The sequence below is a fragment of the Symphalangus syndactylus genome, chromosome 10 (assembly GCF_028878055.3).
Source record: "Symphalangus syndactylus isolate Jambi chromosome 10, NHGRI_mSymSyn1-v2.1_pri, whole genome shotgun sequence".
Taxonomy (NCBI): domain Eukaryota; kingdom Metazoa; phylum Chordata; class Mammalia; order Primates; family Hylobatidae; genus Symphalangus; species Symphalangus syndactylus.
Window position 1 is genome coordinate 38,690,182 of NC_072432.2, and position 19,843 is coordinate 38,710,024.

Consider the following 19,843-nt stretch of genomic DNA (forward strand, 5'->3'; position numbering starts at 1 on the left):
CAGAGGTGGCTGTGATTTTTTAAACCTCACAGGGCTGAAGTGCCTGAGTCCACAACATCTTCAGCTTAGTGCACCAGACCAACTCACTTTCCCTGCGACGTCAGCATCTTTACAGAGTGGTTTCCCCAAGGCTGGTGCTATCGTATACCATGTTCCACCCACCACCTTAGTTTCTGATTCCTTTCTTCCTTTTTAGTAACATGACAGTAAAGGGGCCGGTCCAGAGCTTTATGAAAACTGGGGTTATGGCATGTTTTCAAGCTCACAGGTCCTTAAGAGGTTCTGACTGCTGATATTTTCAGTGGCCCATTTTTCAAATGGGTCTGGTCTCCCATCTGGAGAACCTGGCCTGACCTATATTGCTGCAGAGGCTTAGCTGTGTATGCGTCTAGGCTCAGAAAGTGGCAGGAATGAGAAATATGGTGTTGGAAGTAATGAAAGACAAAAGGAATTCAATATGATTTCTACATATTTATTTTATCACACTTCGTTTTCAATTTACAACAAATAGTGGGCTAGCTAAACTTTCATTTCATGTGTCTGTGTTTAGTGGAAAATAAGCACCTGTCATTTGTTTTGGGTTTATCACCACATCTGTTTATTAATAAATATTTGCAAATATTCAACATGGATCTTTTAATTCATACAAATAAAGACATTTTTTCCTTATTTCATATTTCGGAAATCCAAATCCACCAGTTTCTTGAAACAATGTTCTCTTAGTCATCCTAGCTATTGTGCAGATTACAGTTAAATGAACTAGAGCTCTTACCCCCAAAAAGGTGAGATAAAATGATTAATATATGAGGATGTCCCTTAGAGGACAGTGTACCACATTACAGTCTCAAAAATACACAGCAAAAGAAAAATCAAATGGAGTTTCTGAAATTAATTTTCCTGATTCCTCTGTGCTAAGCCCAATATTTTTGCAGGGCTGGAGGTAGAGACCTGAATGTCTTTGGAACAACCTCACTAAAATGGTCAGTAGAAAGATGAGATGTTATTTCTATGTGCCTTCTACCTTAAGTCTTAAAACTAACAATAACAGAGACATAAATATTAATTCTTGAAGTTGGCTAACAAAAGTCTTTTAAAAGTCTTGTCCCTTCTCCCCCGGCCCCCAATTCCAAGAAAAGAGAAAAAAAAATGGTTTGTTTGTGTCTTACTTACTTTCTTTTTTTCGGATTAGGGAACATGTTTGGTTTTCCTGCCATGCTTAAGGAAGTCCTATCAAGGGCTTCATATACATTGATCAAAAATTGTTGAAACAAAATTGGGTTCTCCTTGTGTGGTTTTGGTTTTGTTTTTGTTTTTAACAAACACTAGCTTCCTCTTAGAGAATAACTATTCTGACTGTACCAAATGGGATTTGAGAGAGGTGTAAGTAAACTAAGAACGTTGTTGAAAGTGTCACATGATGATTCAAAATGACACTGTGGGTAGCATACTGCATATACCCAAATTTGATCAAACTGCAGTTTTTTGTAGCTTTTTACAAAAATCTTAAATACAGGTAAATATGTAAACGCTGTGCTCTCAGAGAGCAAGTACTTAGTCATGCCACACTGTGTCCCTTTCGGGGAGACAAATTCAAGTAAAATATCACAGGTCAGTTTCAAAACCATCCGCTGGAAGTACTGTCCGGCTGAGGGGCAAACACCACTCTGCACATCTCCGAGTTCTCTTGATGGAGCGGGAATTCACATCCTGCTAATACGGTTTCTTTTCTTTTCTGAGAGACATAACCTCTGCCTGTGGACAGCCTTTCGTACTTTTTCTCAAATTGCCTGTACAACAACAGCAACAATAACAGAATTACACACACAGTTAAGTCACCCTATACCTCTCCAGCCAAGTTACTGAATGTATACTTGAAGTCTCTGTTCCTAAGCAATTTGAGAAAGGATATGAGTGTCAAAGGCTACTCCATGAATGGGTGATTTTCTTCGCATTTCTTTTTATATCAACAGAAACACTTCAAATGCCTGGGATATGGGAGTCCTGCCATACGTTTTTCTAGAATGAAAGACTAAATTCATTTTAGCTTTTTGGTGATGCTGTTAAGCTTTGCAGGCCGTGCTGTGTCTCGCCCTTCATTCCAGAAGCCCCATCTTGGGAGCACTCTCCTTTTGAGTAACAGGCAAGCCCAGCTGGATTTAAGCAGAGAATGTGGACAGAGAAACATTCTAAGAGTTCTGGCCCAAGGCAAATGTGGAACCAAACCAATTAATCATGTGGATGGGTTGGTGGTCACTGCATTTCAACCATTAGAAGGTTGGGGTTTTTAAAATGCATTTGTGAGGTTTATTCTAGATATAAGTCAATGTAAGTTAGTGAAGCTTAATAGTTTAACTATAATGCACAATCTTTTATTCTGTGAGAATACAACCTACTCATGTTTACTTTTATATAATTGATGCATTTTTTAATATGAATCATGAAATGTCAGTAAAATAATGACCTACTTAAAAAAGGAGATGATGTAAGATGTGGCTTGCTGTTTTAACTGTACAAATGACCCTTATGGTTACCATAGGTCAACTATTATGAAAAGGTCTGTGCTACCTAGACCCAAGGCATTCTAGCTGTATGTGATAGTATTGTTACAAATAATGGTTACAAAATTCAAATGACACAGCATAAATGTTACATGGAAATTAGATCTTTGTATTTTAAAACACTAACAATTTTACCAAAAGCATTATTTAAAAAAATTCAGAATCCCAAACTCTGAAACTTGAGCCAAAACTTAAACAGGGTCAAGTTGCTGCTATATGGAATACTTAATAATTGCGAATTCATTTTGGCTCTTAAAGATGGTAAATGGATTGCCAGGTGTTTTATTTGAAATCTTTTGTCCAGCAGTTTATTGTGAAGATACCAGATGGTAAATGTGTATCTGATATTTTTTTATGAAACTATGTGGCAACTCCTATGGTAAATCATAGGCCTTTCTTTCCTTGATAAATTGTTTCTGGATTAGAGTATGATACTATCTCCAGAATCAAATGAACTAGTCATTAGATTTTTTTGGTATCCCAGAAACTGACTTTTTTTGGCCTTATCAATTATTCTTCTACTCATTTAAAGAAAATTCATCTTTCCCTGGGTTTCTACTGTTTCCTTTTAATTCTGAAACTGAATGTTCTAAACTGAATGCAAGTTCCTGGTGCACTGGGGATGGTCCTGGAACATGACCTGAAGGCTGCATCTTACCTGAATGGAGCTTCATCCTTGTCCATCTGCATGCAAACTAAGAACGGGTACTGAGAAAACTGCACTGTGGAGATAAACTCCAGGCCTGCTTCTGTTTCTGTACTGGTTTCCAGGCCAGCTTTCACAAAAGAGGAGTCCACTGTGATGTCAGTGGTTATTACCACCGTCACCCTAAACATTTGAGAAAAAAAGAAAAAACCTGTTCATATTATATTTAATGGAATTGGACTAACAGCTATAACTTTACAGGGTCTGAACGTATGATGCCAGTGACTGGAAGGAAACACTTAAGGGATTCAGAGGTGACCTGGATGTGCTTAGAGTTCTGCTGGTAACCAGGGCCTGGTGAGTCTCAGATATTGGGCAGGGAAGGTTTGCCCTTCCCCTGAGCTCTCCCCTGCCTTCAGTTGCAGATGTGGTGAGTGTCTGTAAGATACTACATTGTTTTGTATGGGCATAAAACAAAGACCAAAATGAAAACATTCCTGGAACCCAGTCCTCTCAGCAGGTCAGAAATACCCAAGTTATATTAAAATGGATTCTAAACTCACCAAGAAGACAAAATCAATGCTTATAGTTTTTTGTTAACTATCTCTCTGTTGGCTTCTAGGCAGCTATTTTAATTCCATTTCATTACCTTCTCCAAAGAGTCTCTAGAGGTGTGAGCCCTTGATTGCCAAGATATTTGAAAAAATATTGTGTTACAAAAAATCATTCTTACAGTGGGGCATGTACAGTAGGTCCCAGGATGAAAAATATGGCGGTTCTTTAATGATGCTCTAGATAACTGGATAAACAGATTGCATTGGCTGGGGAATGTGCCCTGGATAATAATGAAGAGGATAAATAATTTCAATAGAAGACTTACTTCTACTGTAATTGAATTGTGGACTTTAAATCAAACTGTGAGAAACCACTTTCACAATTAAATCAGAGTTCTATGCCCATATGTTTTGACAGGGATATTAATTTTTGCTGTGCAAATTAAAACCCCTGCTGCTGTTATGATCAGTGTAAAAATAGGTCAGAGGTCGTTTTAATCCCTGAATCACTTATTCTGATGTCCTATATTCAGCAAAGGTTTGAAAGATATTTTTTCAAATGAACAAGTGGAAATGGAAGACAGATTGGTTACAAAATAGATAATGGTAGATTCTTAAGGATACTGTGTACGTTTTTAAAAAATCCAAATTACTTTTTTTGTTGTTGCTGTTGTTGATTTCTCTTTGCAAAGAATTCAATTCCATTTCATTTGGAAAAACTTCTGTCTAGAAAGTACTTTGGAAAGAGGTGAAAGATGACTGATTATGTGGGAAGCCCTAAGTTATATTGTGAACCCTTTGATGACCAGTGTCATTTTTCATTCTGTGGCTCCTTTTAGTAACAATGTGGGTTACACTTCACATTAAACGTGCTACTGTTTGATTGCTCTCAGTTCCTTCAACCATAGTTCAAGATGAATCAAAAATTTGATTTTATCACATATGTCACTTTTGCCTGAATGTGTTTTTAAATATCAAAAAATTAAAATTAGTTGCATTTCTATTTCTTTTTTAAAAATTCTGTAACAAACGGAAGACTAATAATTTTCATCTTCACACTAGTTGAAAGGCATTGTTTTATGTTCAAAGTAAAACACTTTCATTAAATCTCACAGGTAGATTAGAAAAATTAAAGGAGCTTAGAGTATTTTATTTAGAAAAAGGAATGCTGATGAAAAGACTTAAGGACTCCTAACATTTAATAGTTAGTTTCTGCACAGATGAAATTATCTATTTTATTTTTCCCCACTGAAGACAACAAAAGAGGAAAGTTTACCTTAAAGTGAAATTTCTTCTCTTGGTGGAATACCAAAAGAAGATGAACCATCTGATTCACAGGGCATCCTGTCTATGTATGTCTTTAAAAGCAGGAAAATTCGGCCGGGCGCGGTGGCTCAAGCCTGTAATCCCAGCACTTTGGGAGGCCGAGGCGGGCGGATCACGAAGTCAGGAGATCGAGACCATCCTGGCTAACACGGTGAAACCCCGTCTCTACTAAAAATACAAAAAATCAGCCGGGCGCGGTGGCGGGCGCCTGTAGTCCCAGCTACTCGGAGAGGCTGAGGCAGGAGAATGGCGTGAACCTGGGAGGCAGAGCTTGCAGTGAGCCGAGATCGCGCCACTGCACTCCAGCCTGGGTGACAGAGCGAGACTCCGTCTCAAAAAAAAAAAAAAAAAAAAAAAAAAAAGCAGGAAAATTCTTGGCTGAGTCATATTAGGTACTGACCTGCTCATAAGAAGCTATGGACAGAATAATTTCCTATGATCACTTCCAACTCTATCATTTTATGATTACAGATAGAAAGCATAGATTTTGAAAAGTCAGGTTAATTCCCAAAACATATTTCTGAAGTTCTCTGCATATAGTCTTATATGTAATTCATAAATGTATAATGCATAAACACTTACCTATTTTTTACTCGGGTTTTAGACTCACGATACCACAAGCTAAACTCCATTGCACCTGAAATATCAATAGCTAGACCACCCTGGACCTCTATATTGGCTTTTAGTCCAGATTGTAACTGAAGTTCCTAGAAGAAAAAAGCATAATAATACTTATAAAAATAATAAGTACAATTTAGTTAACCCCCTTTCCAATGGCACATTTGACCTCCTGCTGTAGATAATTCCATTTGAGTTGTGTTGATGTTGGAGTCTTTCTCTAGGCTTGGAAACATGCTGTCCTAATTTTAATCACCAGAAGTAGACTCTGTTGATTTGCTAAATTAATTAGTCAATTAAAATGCCAGAGTGATGAAGTGCCAATTAAGAAGGATGTTTTCCTTCAATCATTGCTACACTTTGAAAGGAACAATAGTTCTCAAAGTGTGTTTCTGTGAACAACAGCATCAGCATTGCCTGGGAACTGCTTTGAAGTACAGATTATCAGCTCCCCTTCACATCTACTAAATTAGAAACTCTGAGGATGGGGTCTAGCAATCTATGTTTTAACAAGCCCTTGTATGATTCTGATCCACCTAAATTTGGAAACTTTTGAACTAAGGAAAATGAAGGCATCTCCATCAGAAATCTAGCTGTGGCTTTTTGTCCAGGGAAGTCAGGGGAGGAGGTTTGGATCAGGTGATCTCTCGAGGTCCTTCAGCACTTCTCTAGTTATGTGCTGTGTCAAATACAGTCAACAGCATCCTGCTAGAAAATAACAGACAATATTTAAAACTCCCGGTGGAGTGTGTTTGTCTGTTAGTATCCAAGGGGAACTGGTTATAGGACCACCTTTGCCCAGCCCTGAGTATAACAAAATCCAAGGGTGCTGAAGTCCCTTATATAAAAAGGCATAGTATTTGCATGTAACCTACACCCATCCTCCCATACACTTTAAATCATCTCTAGATTACTTATAATATCTAATACAATGTAAATGCTATGTTGCTGTTATGCTGTATTTTAAAAATTGTATGAATATATACTGTCGTTTTGCTATATTTTATTGTTTGGTGTTTTTTTTCCAAATATTTTTGATCTGAGGTTGGTTGAATTTGATGAGGAACCAGCGGTTACAGAGAGGCCAGCTGTGTACAAGTTCCAGGAATTGCTTACATCCAACTAGAAAAAGAAGGCAAAGCAATTTAACTAAGCCTAATACCCTGCTGTTTGACATTTGAAATGACACTGAGTTAACAGTCAAGTTCAACATGAACTCAATAGCATTTTTCAGAGGAACAGTAATTATTTACAAACATGGCCCATCCTGAGCAATTTTGTGATTGTCTGAAACCCATTGTTTTGTGCTGTTTGCCTGCATTTAGCTTTTAAGTCTTGCATTTTTTTCGTGTACATTAGCTGAGGTGATGTTGGCACAAAACTTTTTAGCTGGATTGGAATCAGATTGCCTGGGGACAGTGTTGGAAGTGATAATGATTTTGAGAAAAAGACGCAGTATCCTTAATTTTGATATTCCTCCAAAGATCTTAAATTCTTGGCAACCGGCAGGATGACTAACTTCTTTATGTAACTGCCCTACTCAGACAAAACAAGCCATGCATTTGCCAGCTATAACTGCCATGATTTCACTTTCTAGCAAGGATTGTGTTGATCTCCCTGAGTTCTCTTCACTTTCCAAAAAAAGGTCACAGGAAACGCCAGGGAAAGGACTTGGTTTACAACCAGGTGTACTAAAAAAGTACGGTTGTGGCATGCAGCTACTTTCAGTCTGAAGGACACTCTTTGATGGAAGCATGACAGTCTCAGTGCCATGCTCAGGACACATTAGGAGACAGCCCTAAGGATACTTAAAGAGACATTTGATATAGAACAAAATATGGCTGCATGGGATGAAGGTGTTTTCTCAGGCATTATAACTAATGTGATGGACACAAACTATCCTGAAGAAACACAATAGTCATGCCCACATTTTCACCTATGCCTGTGAACTATGGGACCAAAATATGAGAGTTCTGTATGTGTACTCCAAACATGATTGTTTCCACATGAAAGCTATGGTGTGCCTCACCTCAGAAGTATTCCTTTCTTTGCATCCTTTTCTCTCTTACTAATTTGAAAATTATAATCTTGTTCATCCACCCAGTCCAGCAGAGGCCTGTGATGTGGATCTTGGCCTTCCCACCAACCATATATTAAATGGAAGGCAAAATACACCAAGTGCCATGGAAAAGGCCATTTCATGGCTGTTAGACAACGCACCTTTTGTGGGGAGAGAGCATTTCCATTGCAAGGTGGGTTATGAGGAGTGCCTTGGATATCTGGGAAAATTCTACTTCTTTACACAAAGGGACAATAGAAGAATGCATGTGCAAAGAGGAATTTTCTTGGACCCCCTTATAAAGATAAACCACTGACCCCTGTAGAAAAACAAAGCACTCTTTCCTTTTTGAAAGGGACTAAGCCACATGATGCTAATTTTTAAGCAGTATAAAGTAAGTGGAACTAACAGGTTTTGAGCACCTACTGTGTGCCCAAAGCTCTACAAAGCTTTGGTGTCTCATTTAATCGTCATACCAATCTTCCATGGTAGGCATCATATCTTAAGACTGAAAGGAAAAATCAGGCTCAGTGGCTACACATGAAGCCAGAAAAAACACTCCAATTGTCTCTAGGGTGAAGACATTTCTTTTCTTTCTTTCTTTGAGATGGGGTCTTGCTCTGTCACCCGGGCTGGAGTGCAGTGGTGTGATCATGGGTCACAGCAGCCTCAACCTGCTGGGCTCAAGCAATCCTCTCACCCCCACCTCAGCCTCCAGAGTAGCTGGGACTACAGGCATACCCCGCTATACCCAGCTAATTTTTTTATTTTTTGTAGATCTGGGGTTTCACCATGTTGCCCAGCCTGGTCTCAAACTTCTGAGCTCAAGGGATCCACCTGCCTTGGCCACCCAAAGTGCTGGGATTACAGGCATGAGCCACTGCACCTGGCCTGGGTGAAGACTTTTCTACTAATATTCATGGCTATCACAAACTCATACCTCTCTTTTGTCTCCTGGTGTACAAGAAAGCCTGTTCTAAGAAATATTGCAAAAAAGAAAACAAAAGAGAGAGAGAGCATAGGTTTATGTCCTTGTTTGTCCCCGAGTGCATATTTATTTAGATTCTTTCCTATGAACTAGAGGAAAAAGATATTAGAACTTTGTAGCTAATGTGACCGCTTTGATCCTCTTGGTCCCATAAGTGTTTCTTATAGCTCAGATGCTGACATTTTGACAACTCATCCTGTTGCTTCCATTTAGGGAAATATGTTCTTTACTGGCTAAAGAGGATCCCCTTATTAAACTGACTTTATCAGACATCTTTCTCTGAAGAGTAATCCAATTAGCTGAAGAGAGAAAGTGTGAGCAAGCACAGAGTAATTCCATCTGCCCTGGTGGCTGTGATGGGCTACCCACTGCCAATACTTCCTTCAGTGTCAGCACTTGACCTAGAGTGGTATGTGCCGCTGAAGCTAGGATGGCATTACTAGAGTGCTCTGCAGAGCCAGGGGGCCTCAGACAGCTTAATTTGTATAATAACCTCAGATCTGCCAAATACTCCAACCTGACACACAGACATTGGGCTATGTTTAATAGCTAGGGGACAATCTTTCTCATAGAATACGCCTTGCCTTAGCTGCCCTAGCTTAGTGAATAGAAAAACTGTACAAGATAATGTAGATCAGGGATTGGCAAACTATGGCCAGCAGACAAGTCTGGCCCACTGGCTATTTTTGTACATAAAATTTTATTGGAACACAGACATACACATTTGTTAATGTATTGCTGATGGCTGTCTTCACTCTACAGTAACAGAATTGAGTGGCTGCAACAGAGACCATGTGGCCTGCAAAGCGTAAAATATTTACTTTCTACCCTTTACAGAACAAGTTTGCTGACCCAGGTCTAGATTACTCCTCATGGTTTTACACCCCGATTCAAATCCTCAGGCATTGTTTATGGGTAGCTAAGCACACACAGGTGGTGTTGAGCTGTCCTCTGTGTCTTAAAACGTGGACTACTTTTTCAGTACTTACGCTGCCTTTAGACGATTCTTTCATTAAAACTGGAATTGTGCAATGTAAAATTCTGATATAATTTGAGAACTGTTTTTTTCATGTGTGACTTGAGGATTAAGAGATACAAGACACACTGCTCTTTGTCCTTTCTACATTTGTATTGACGGAAACAATTTTGTTCAGACACCCATTGAAAAACCATGTTCAAAAGCTTCCCTCTCAGCTACAGATAGCCATGTAACACCGTTTTGGTCCAAAACCTAGATAGGGATTCCAAACAATTCTTGAAAAAGAGTCAGACTCTGTGACCTCTTATCCTTCCCTTCTTCCATCTTGGAATGAGGAAGTGGTGCTGGAAGTGGAGCAGCCATCTGATAATCACAAGGTGACAAGCATGAGGTCAAAAGTCACAAGTAAGAATGGCTGAGCTGAAGGAAGGCAGCTTGGATTCTGATGATATCTTAAGGTTTCCTATTAACCCTGGACCACCTACTTCCAAATGTTTGTTACACTATAAAAGTGAAACTATTTAGTTAAGCCACTCTAAACTGCTTTTTGTTTTTGTTATATACAGCTATCCTGAGCTGATATGAGGAACAAGAAAGATAGAAAATTAACACTGTTTAATCCCAAATAATGAGGTTTTGGAGGAGTTTTAATACAGTCTAATATCTAAGATATCTCCCAGCCCTTAAAATCTATGATTTCATAATCAGAACCTAACAAATCAGAATCCTCAAATTATCTGGCAAACAAAAAAGCTGATAAAATCTTCAGACCACCTGTTCCAGGTGCCTCACTTTACTAGTATGAAATTGTGGCTTAAGGCTATTAAGTAACTGCCCAAGAGCACATAGCAAGAAGGTAACGGAGGCAAAATTCAGACGCAGGCTATTATCCATTAATGTATTAAAACAATGAAGTAAACTTTACAAGTCAATTCAATCATCTGTAAATTTTTATTTCAATCTCCTTATATATTCTCAAGATAATAAGCATGAATTACACAGTGATCACTTTGATTCCTTATAAGATTTTATTTAGCAAATATATCATTTTTTATGTTGCTATGCTTAGTGAAGCAGAAAATAAATCAAACTATTAAAGAAAAATTTTAAGCACCAAACATTCAAACTCAAAGGTTATTCAGATTAACCCTCTTCTGTTTTTCAGAAAATCTAATTAGGCAGACCATCTCCATCCCACAGTATCTTGGCTACTTAAATCTTACTGCACCAAAGATAGTATTGTCATTTTTTGGTACAGCATCATAAGATTTTGGGCCACAAAAAGTTGAAAACCATTTTTAAGAATGTGGCTCTAGAGAATGAAAGTACTCCTATACTCTAAGAATGAAAACATCTTTCTAAGATTTTATATACATGAGAATTTTGGGCAAAGAGTCTTCGTGATTTCTTGCATGTGGCTCATGGCCGTGGTTGCTTGTGCCTCTACTAATTTGGCAGGGTCAAAATGACGCACTGTAGGCATCTTCATCATCGCTGTCATTACAAATGTCATCAGTGACTTATAAGGCCACATAGTTCAGCTCCTGCCTTCAGGATAAATATCACCTAAGCCCTCGTGCCTGAGAAAGCCAAGTGAGGAGACAGTGGTAGCTCTATTCTGTTGTGTCCTAACCTTTCTTGTTTCTGTTAGCATCAACATTTTCTCTTTGCCTCAAATTAGAGGCACTTATTAATCATCTAATAAATGAAATTATAACACATCTATAGTAAAGGAGAAAGGGGAACAATACCAAGAGGGCCAAGTGCTTGGAATATGAGCTCCAAGATGGGCACAATTTTGTCTTGTATCCTCCAAGAACTAAGCATATTTAAAACGTGCCTGGATATTTTAGGGACTCAATAAATACTCACAGACTGAATGAATTACCTGAGAATGATCTATTAGCAGAATAAGTCCTTTCACCACACTGATAGGGTCGCCAGATGCTGACAGCATTTTGGACATCAAATCACTGTATCCATTGAAAAAGGTGACAGGTCTGAGCTGAACATCAAAGAGGATGGCTGACATACCAGCATAGGAGTCAAGGTTCTCCTCCCCCTCATCAGGGGTGGCTGCGATTAAAGCTTCCAGTCCTTGGGCTTCAATAACCACCTGGATAAAATCAATATAATGTTCATGACACAAGCTCCCTGCTTGCTCTGTAAATAATGGTGAAGCTTCTGAGCTGCAGCTAGAACTTCTCAAGGGGCCAAAAACTTAAATATTTGCAACAGCTAGAAACAAAAACGAAAACAGACAAAAACCTCTATGCCTGAATATAAGGTGGGTTAGTTTTTCATTTAATCCTCACAACCACTCTTTGAAGTACATATGATATTACCCATTTTGTAGATGAGGCAAAAAAAGTCTCAAGTTTACTCAGCTAATAAATGTCAGAGGCAGGACCCATACCCCTTCTGTCTGACTATGAAGACCATGAGCTTTCTATTTTATGATGTCATCCTAGAGACTCTTAGTCTTTCCAGGACTGTGGTATACAATGCATCAGCTATCTTGCAGAGCATCTAAAATTAGATGGAAAAGTGTTGGCAGAGTCATTCTAAGGCTGCTGCTATGTGAGGACATGGTATTCTCTAAGCCATGACTCACCCCATTCCATGTGAAACTTTTCTCCCTAGCCAAAAAAACAAACAAAAAAAAACTCGATAAACACCACGAGGGGGCTAACACACTTATTTCCACAACAAATAGGAATCCTACATATTTTCTGTCCTCCATACCCAGCCCTTTAACCCCTGGGTGTTTTGCATTTCAAAGTACATATCAGAAAACAGATTGTGTTTCCTCAGGACAGAAAGGCATAGTATTCTGACTAGTAGTACCAAAAGGTATAGTAATATAAGATTGATAAAAACTCAAGTTTTTATAGCATTGGATCATTTTAAAAACTTAAATGGCTGTATTTACAAGGTTATAACTTGATGTGCATAAAAACTAAAAAGAAAGTACATGTCATTATTAGGAAGTCTTTATAGACCATCACCTCAATTTGGATAACACTACAGGGATGGAAATCAGCCAGATGTTGAATGCCTACATTTTATTCTTTTCTCTCTTAGCAGTGTTGGAGAAATATAGATTGACTCTTTAGAGCATCATATTCTATTATGAAAGGTTTTATTATGGGGAATCAATCTCTTCATAGAAACGCCCAGAAAAGGAAAATATATTCTAGAATTAAATACTTGGGGGTGAGAGGAGGCTAAGAAATATATCTGTGAATAAAAATAAAATATTATTTTTAAACGTTTATGTGAGAAATATTGGCACAATTTCAGTTTTGTGAATATGTGCACCTTTGAAAAGACAAATGGACATTTGTCAAGTTCAATGGATCAAATTACTTAGGTTTCAAGTTCAAATTTGAAACTTTCTCTGAGTGACTATAAACCATACAGCCTCTTACAGCTAAGGGAATCCTGGGCAAAATATGACAGAAGCCACCATTAACTTATACATTCTATAGCATTACCCACAGTATATGTGTTTTATTTTACCTCAGCCTAATTTCTTGCATACTTTATTAAGCAAAATCCATGAGAAGTGAGTTACCTGGCTACCGTGAAGACCAGCCTTCCCAATGTACTGAAAGATGTTCAGGTTACTTCTCCTTAGAATGCCAGAACCCGAGTAAAGAATGTCTAGGCTGTAAGTGGATGCCGAAAGGGGACTACCTGTTGACACACAATAACTGTAATTTAATAGCAGTTCCAGCAATGCTAAGTTGTGGGGTACGGAAGGAGAACCTATTTTTGGTGTACATACGTTCTATGTAGCCAGTATAGGCAGAAGAAGATCCACTCTTGGAGAAACGGTCATAATTGTGAGCGACCATGTCCTTCAGAACTCGACGGACAATTTTGCTGCAACATATGAGGAAAAAAAAAAGCTGCACATTCATTGTAGTGACTGTTTCCCAAGTCAAATTTGGAAAAAAAAAATCCTCAGTGGAAAAAAGAGGAAGCCAAATTTTCCTCATGCCTTTCCAAGAGCCAGGGCAGTGCCAGCTGGCGTGGTAGCATCAGGATTAGGGCTAGCCCCTTCATTACTCAGATATTTGAAATTTAGTTTGGTATCAAAATGACAGCAAGGCAAGGGTGTCCAGCTTTGAGGTGGCTTAAGTTGACTAGTAGACACATTTCAGGCATGGCAAAATTCTTTGATTCGTCATGGTTTTATTGTTAAATGGTGCATACACTTAAAGGAAAGTTGTGCCAAACTGGGGAGATTGCACAATATTTCTTTAAATGTTTTTCTGCATTCCCTAACAGTCTCTCTCACTAATGACATATGACAGTACATTTCCAGTATTTCTTCTATATCTGTGAAGTTTCCAATTACAGAAACAGCTCAGTAAAACCCATATAGAAATCATTGTCTCCTCTGGAGTAAGTCTTAATGCTTACCCCATTGCGTCCATCTTGTCTAAGTAATTAGTGTTAAGATGTTCATTTCTGATTACATAAAATTAATCATATCAGTAATAGCAACATTATGACAACACAGCAAAACATCAAAATAATCAACTATAGAAATCTATTCCTAGGTCTAAGGTAGAAAATAATTGAGGGGAGGCAATGGCATCCTGAGAAGTTTCCCCTCCAATATCACTAGGTTATAAGATTTTAGCCTAGAGAAGCAAAGATGAGGAGGGTCATGATAGCTATCCTCAGATATTCAAAGGGTCTTCTTGTGGATGAATGACTAGACGTACTTTGCTTTGCTCCTGAGATAAAACCAGAGCCAATAGGAAGATTTCAGGTTATACAAAGACATAATGATGAGAGTCTCTGAACAACACTGGCACAAGTTCCCTCAAAGATGGTGAGCTTCCTGTCATTGGGAGAGGGAAGCAAAGTTTGAATACCACCTGCTGGGAGACTATAGCCCTACAAGGGACAGATACCAAGCAAGGGTGCCTCTAGTGTTCCTCCCCACTCTAATGTTTTTGGTTCTGAGACTCTGACCCATAATGTTGGTGATATTTTCCTCACAATTTCTAGTCTGTTCTCTACCCCACTGTCTCCTCTTTCCGGGTCCCAGAAATGCTACAGCCATAAGACAAAGGCAGCAAGTATGCTCAGGATCTCCTTCACAGGGTCTCATAAAAGCAAACAAAGAAATGGAGAAGCTAAATGCGTTCAACTGGAAATACATGGCTGCAGAGAGACTTGGCTTCTTTTCTCACTCGCTCACCTGCTCCATTGCTCTTTCCTGAATGTCCTGCTCTTATCTCTGTCCTACTCACACCCCTGTTTCTTATGTCTTCCTTCCATCTTAGTCCTTGTTTCTCTTTCTTTCAACCTTTTAATGCTGTCTTTTTTCATTTTCTTTCTCTTTATTTTCCACCCTTCCAATCTCTGTGGTGAATGCTTAAATCTGATCTTTCCTGGGGGTAGTGTTCTGCATGTAACTCAGGAAAAATGAAACTTCCTTCTCTGACCCTCTAATTCCAGGGAGGAGGCACCTTGGGGGAGCCACTTTGCATTTGGGAGGACAGACTTGGGAACTGGAAGGAAGTTAATTCAGCAAGAATTATAGAGTGATGAACTCTACTGATTGCACTCTTTAAATTTTGAATCAGCTTAAAATGTGGGCCGTGCCTAAGATTTTTAACTTAAATGGGAAATTTATTTGATCTGTGATAAATGAGGCTTCAAAAATTCCTAACACTTGAAATGCTACAATGAAAATCATTTGGTAAGAATTTACATTGTTTTGTTGTACTTATTTTTAAAATCCTGTTGAAAATGCAGTTAGCTTTTAAAACATTTGGCAATATACACTTGCCAGACTGAACAAGACATCCCTAGTAAAAATTATACCCAGAGTTCCCATTCATGGACTCATAGTGCCAAAGTGAAGTTGTTTCATCTTGCCCCCTAAATAGCCCTATTATGGGAAATCTGGCACTCTCTGGTTTTATGCAATGTAACCCTGCATAATGACCACATCATTATTCTTAGCTACATGGGTACCCCATGAACACAAAAATAAGCTTGAATACACAGAGAGACATGTGCAATGTATTATACCTTGCAGGCATTTCAAAACGTAGGATGTCTTGAACAATGGCGAGCATGTATTTATTCATTTCTTGGGGAAGCTCCCCAATAGACAGCAGGATGTTCTTGACGTCCATGTAGGATGGATTGTTATTTAAAATTATAGCAGCTGCAGTAGTGCGCACAGTCTTTTCGTGAACTTTACGGTTTTGGTGGTATATTCTATTCAAGGTCTTCTTCACCTGTTCATAAGATGTTCAAACTTAGTGCACATCTAGATTTTTAAAATGGACATTTGAGCAGGAATAGCAGGAATAGTGAGTGTTCATAAAAATATACATGTGTTACTACATTTCCCAGATTCCTTTTTGATTTGGTGGGGGCCACGTGACTAGTTCTGGCTAATGGGCCATGGACAGAATCTATGAGGATCACTTCTAGGCTGAGGCCATTAAGAGCTGGTGGCTTTCTCCATCTCTTTCTTCCATGACTGTAGTGAACTTCAGACCACATACTTCCTTATGCACATTAGGCATAGCATGAAAAATAAACACTTTTTTTTTGAGGCGGAGTTTCGCTTTGTTGCCCAGACTGGAGTGCAGTGGCACAATCTCGGCTCACCACAACCTCCGCCTCCCAGGTTCAAGTGATTCTCCTGCCTCAGCCTCCCAAGTAGCTGTGACTAGAGGCGTGTGCCACCATGCCCAGCTGATTTTTGTATTTTTAATAGAGATGGGGTTTCACTATGTTGGCCAGTCTGGTCTTGAATTCCTGACCTCGTGATCCACCCACCTCGGCCTTCCAAAGTGTTGGGATTACAGGCATGAGCCACCACGCCTGGCTGAGAAATAAACTTTAAACAAATTGCTGAGATTTTGAGGGACATTTGTTATTGCAGCATAACCTGGTGTTACCTAACTAATATAGAATTTTAAGGATACTACATGGCAATGGGGCTCTGAGGAGAGGTAGTTATATGAAGTAATGTTTTCTTACAATGAAGTACCTCAGAATCTTCCCATCTCTCTTCTTTTTAATTAATAGACTTTTTAAAGAGCAGTTTAGGTTCACAGCAAAATTGAGTGGAAAGTACAGAGAATTCCCACACACCTTTTAACCCTACACACGCACAATCACCCCTTGTATCAACAACCTGCACCTCAGTGGTACATCTCTTACATTCAATAAACCTACCTGGCACTTCATTATTACCCAAAGTCTGTAAGTTACGTTAGGATCCTTTTGTTTTCTAAACAAAACATTAGCATCGAAGAAAACGTGCCAAAATAATTGCATTCCATAGCAACAAGTAACTTCATTGATTATTAGAACTGCCTAATGATATTCAATGTGTAAGGATCTATACTAAGCATTTATAAATATTTCTTTAATTTCATTTCCCTTTACCTTTTACTAACTCCCTCAAATCTTGGCTTTGCTCTCAAATATGTAGATGTTAAATAAGTCACCCAAGAACAAACAACCAGGGAGGGACAGAGCCAGAGTTTACATGTAAGTCTGTCTTTCTCAAAAGCCTGTGCCCCTAACCATCATGATTTTCAGCCACCAACTTCAACACAAAACTGGTGGGAAGGTGCTTAGCTACAAACTGGAAACACCATTCTCGGCAGATGGTTTATCTTGAGATTTATAGACATTCTCTGCCCTAACAAAGGTTTAATTTAGATGGCTTCCTGAAAAATGTAGTTGTAGTAACAAACAAAGTTATACTTAAGCCAGGATATTTCAGTATTGAAAAATGTAACAGCATCTTAAAACTTTATAAAAGTAAATATATTTCAAAAAAGAATTTGTTTCTTAAAATAAGACAATATGCTTCAATATTTATGCTTCAGGATATAGGACGTTACCCTGTAAGGATATTTAGAATAGCCTCAAATGCAATTTAAGAGTTATTTTTAAGCAGGAGAGAAGACTATTTGGGGAAAATATAAAGTGACTTGAGCGGAATTTGCATTTGACTCATGTTCAGCATGCTTTTTTTTTTCTTCTGTAAATGTTGCAAATATTCTTGGAGATTTTACCTCATCAGTTATGAAAGGGAGATCATATCTCTGGAGAGCAGTGGTAGCGAGGTGGCTGATGGGCCCTTCTCCTGCTTCTGCATACTTCAGAAGACTTGGGATGCCTTCTGGAAGCAGGGCATTCTTCAAAGCCAGCAGATACATCCTGGTGTCCTCTTTTTTCTCTGCTTTTTCAAGTCCTCCCAGGATTAACTTCTTAGCTTCCACTACTGCCTGAAAAATCATATACCTTAGATATATACATGACCATACATTGAAGAAGACTTGAGCAAGACTGGCTTTATTCTTGGGTTCAAGAAAGCAACCTACAGTTTTACAAAGTTTTGCATTGGTTGCTTGACTGAGGCACACAGTGGAATAAAAGCAAACAAATAAAGCCTGATAAAAGTGTTGTGCTTTTTTTAAAAAAAAAATACATATGCTAATACATTTTTCAGAAGCAACAAGTATTATCAATAATGGGCATATTTCATTTTGAACACATTTTGAATATATAAGGCCACTTTTTAATTTCATTGTGATTGGTTATTCAAAAAACTGCTCATTCACTGAATTGCTAAAGCAACAATTAGATGGAGCCTTAGTGTCACCATACACCCTTCCTTAATAAGAACTTGGGTGAGACCTCTTAGAGCTCAACTGTAAGGTCTGGCTCTAAATGTTTTAAAAGTGCTTGTTTTCACTTAATTCCAAATTTAATTAGTGCTGCAATATAGTTCAAAAATATTTCTTAAGTACCTCCTATGTGGTAGGTACTTTACTAGGTACTTTTCAAATATGTTCTATAATCAGAAAAGTCCTTTTGTCCTAGTCTGAGAAAAAGGGGTATTGAGTGTAAGTTAATAGTTTAATGGGAAAGCAAATTAGAAATAGGGACATCTGGGTTCTGGTCTTATATTTGCCACTACATATGTTTTAGAGGCTTCAGTTTCATGTTTAAAATAAAGAGTCTTTGGATGACAGAGTCTAGGCTGAAAAAAGTTTTTTAAAAAAAAGGGTTTTAAGATCTAATTCATCCACAGGATTCATAACCTCTGAAATTAGGCTACAAGCACACACAAACACACACACACATACACACACACACATACACGGGGTTGGGGAGAATGGATGATATGGGGAAGAGTGGAGAAGTATTAACAAAAGGCTCCCAATAGAAGGAAAGATGCTAAACATCACACTTAATCAGAGAAGTGACATTGCTCAACTGTCAAATTGGTGAAAAATTCAAAAGTTTGCTAACATATTTTGTAGGTGAGACTATGGGGAAATAGGCCTTTTCATAAATTGCTGATGAAAGCCAAAATGGTACAATTCCTGTGGAAGATAATGTGAGAAAAACAAACAGAACTGCTTTTTGACCAGCAACTCTATCCCTGAAGCTACATCTCAACAATAGCAAAAATCTGTGCCTGAGATTATTCACTTCAGTATTATTTGTAATAGCAAAATAGAGGAAGCCACTTACATGACCATTCATAGGAGATGTTAAATAAAACATAGTCCATAGACACGATGGAGTACTAGGCAGTTGTCAAAAGGAATGAAAAAGATCTCTATGTAGGGAATATTTTCATGATATATTGTTAAGTGAAAAATGTAAGATACAAAAAGAGTATGTATAGAATGATATATTTTGTGCAAAAAAGTATGTAAATGTGTGAACATCTGTTTAATGTTGCAAAAAGAAACATAGAAAGAAATTTTTTTTTTAATCAGTGATTTTGTTTACCTAGTGGAAGTAGGTGAGATTGAGGGAAAAGCATCGAGAAGCGATGAGACCTCTCTCTGATAGTATTTTTAAAACACAGTTTTGCCTTTTGAACCACATTACTATTTCACATGTTCAAGAAATAAAAGTAAATCAACAGGATGGAAAATTATCAAAATTCAATTTAACCAGAAACAAATGAAACTAAATGTCTATCAACTTGATAATATGACTAAACAGAAGAGAATGAAAAAGAATTAATCCAAGTAACTTTTGAGCATAGAACTTTGTGTACATGCGATGGAATATATTCTAAGGACAAAAAGAAC

At 38.1% G+C, this 19,843-nt stretch overlaps 1 protein-coding gene across 4 annotated transcripts in view; it reads right to left on the reverse strand.

Annotated features, from left to right (window-relative positions):
* Positions 1-460: 460 nt before the first annotated feature.
* MTTP (microsomal triglyceride transfer protein) overlaps positions 461-19,843 on the reverse strand; it is a 57,553-nt gene continuing 38,170 nt past the window's right edge. For 3 of the 4 annotated variants that reach the window (XM_055296187.2, XM_055296188.2, XM_055296189.2), the window contains exons 11-18: positions 17,804-18,016; positions 15,789-16,000; positions 13,519-13,616; positions 13,306-13,427; positions 11,617-11,844; positions 5,667-5,791; positions 3,217-3,387; positions 461-1,787 (exon numbers count right to left, since the gene is read on the reverse strand). In XM_055296187.2, the coding sequence (XP_055152162.2) occupies positions 1,616-1,787; positions 3,217-3,387; positions 5,667-5,791; positions 11,617-11,844; positions 13,306-13,427; positions 13,519-13,616; positions 15,789-16,000; positions 17,804-18,016 (1,341 nt within the window). In that variant the 3' untranslated portion in view covers positions 461-1,615. Of the gene's footprint in view, positions 1,788-3,216; positions 3,388-3,958; positions 4,040-5,666; positions 5,792-11,616; positions 11,845-13,305; positions 13,428-13,518; positions 13,617-15,788; positions 16,001-17,803; positions 18,017-19,843 lie in introns of those variants that run through there. The other variant, XM_055296190.2, reaches the window with a different exon arrangement.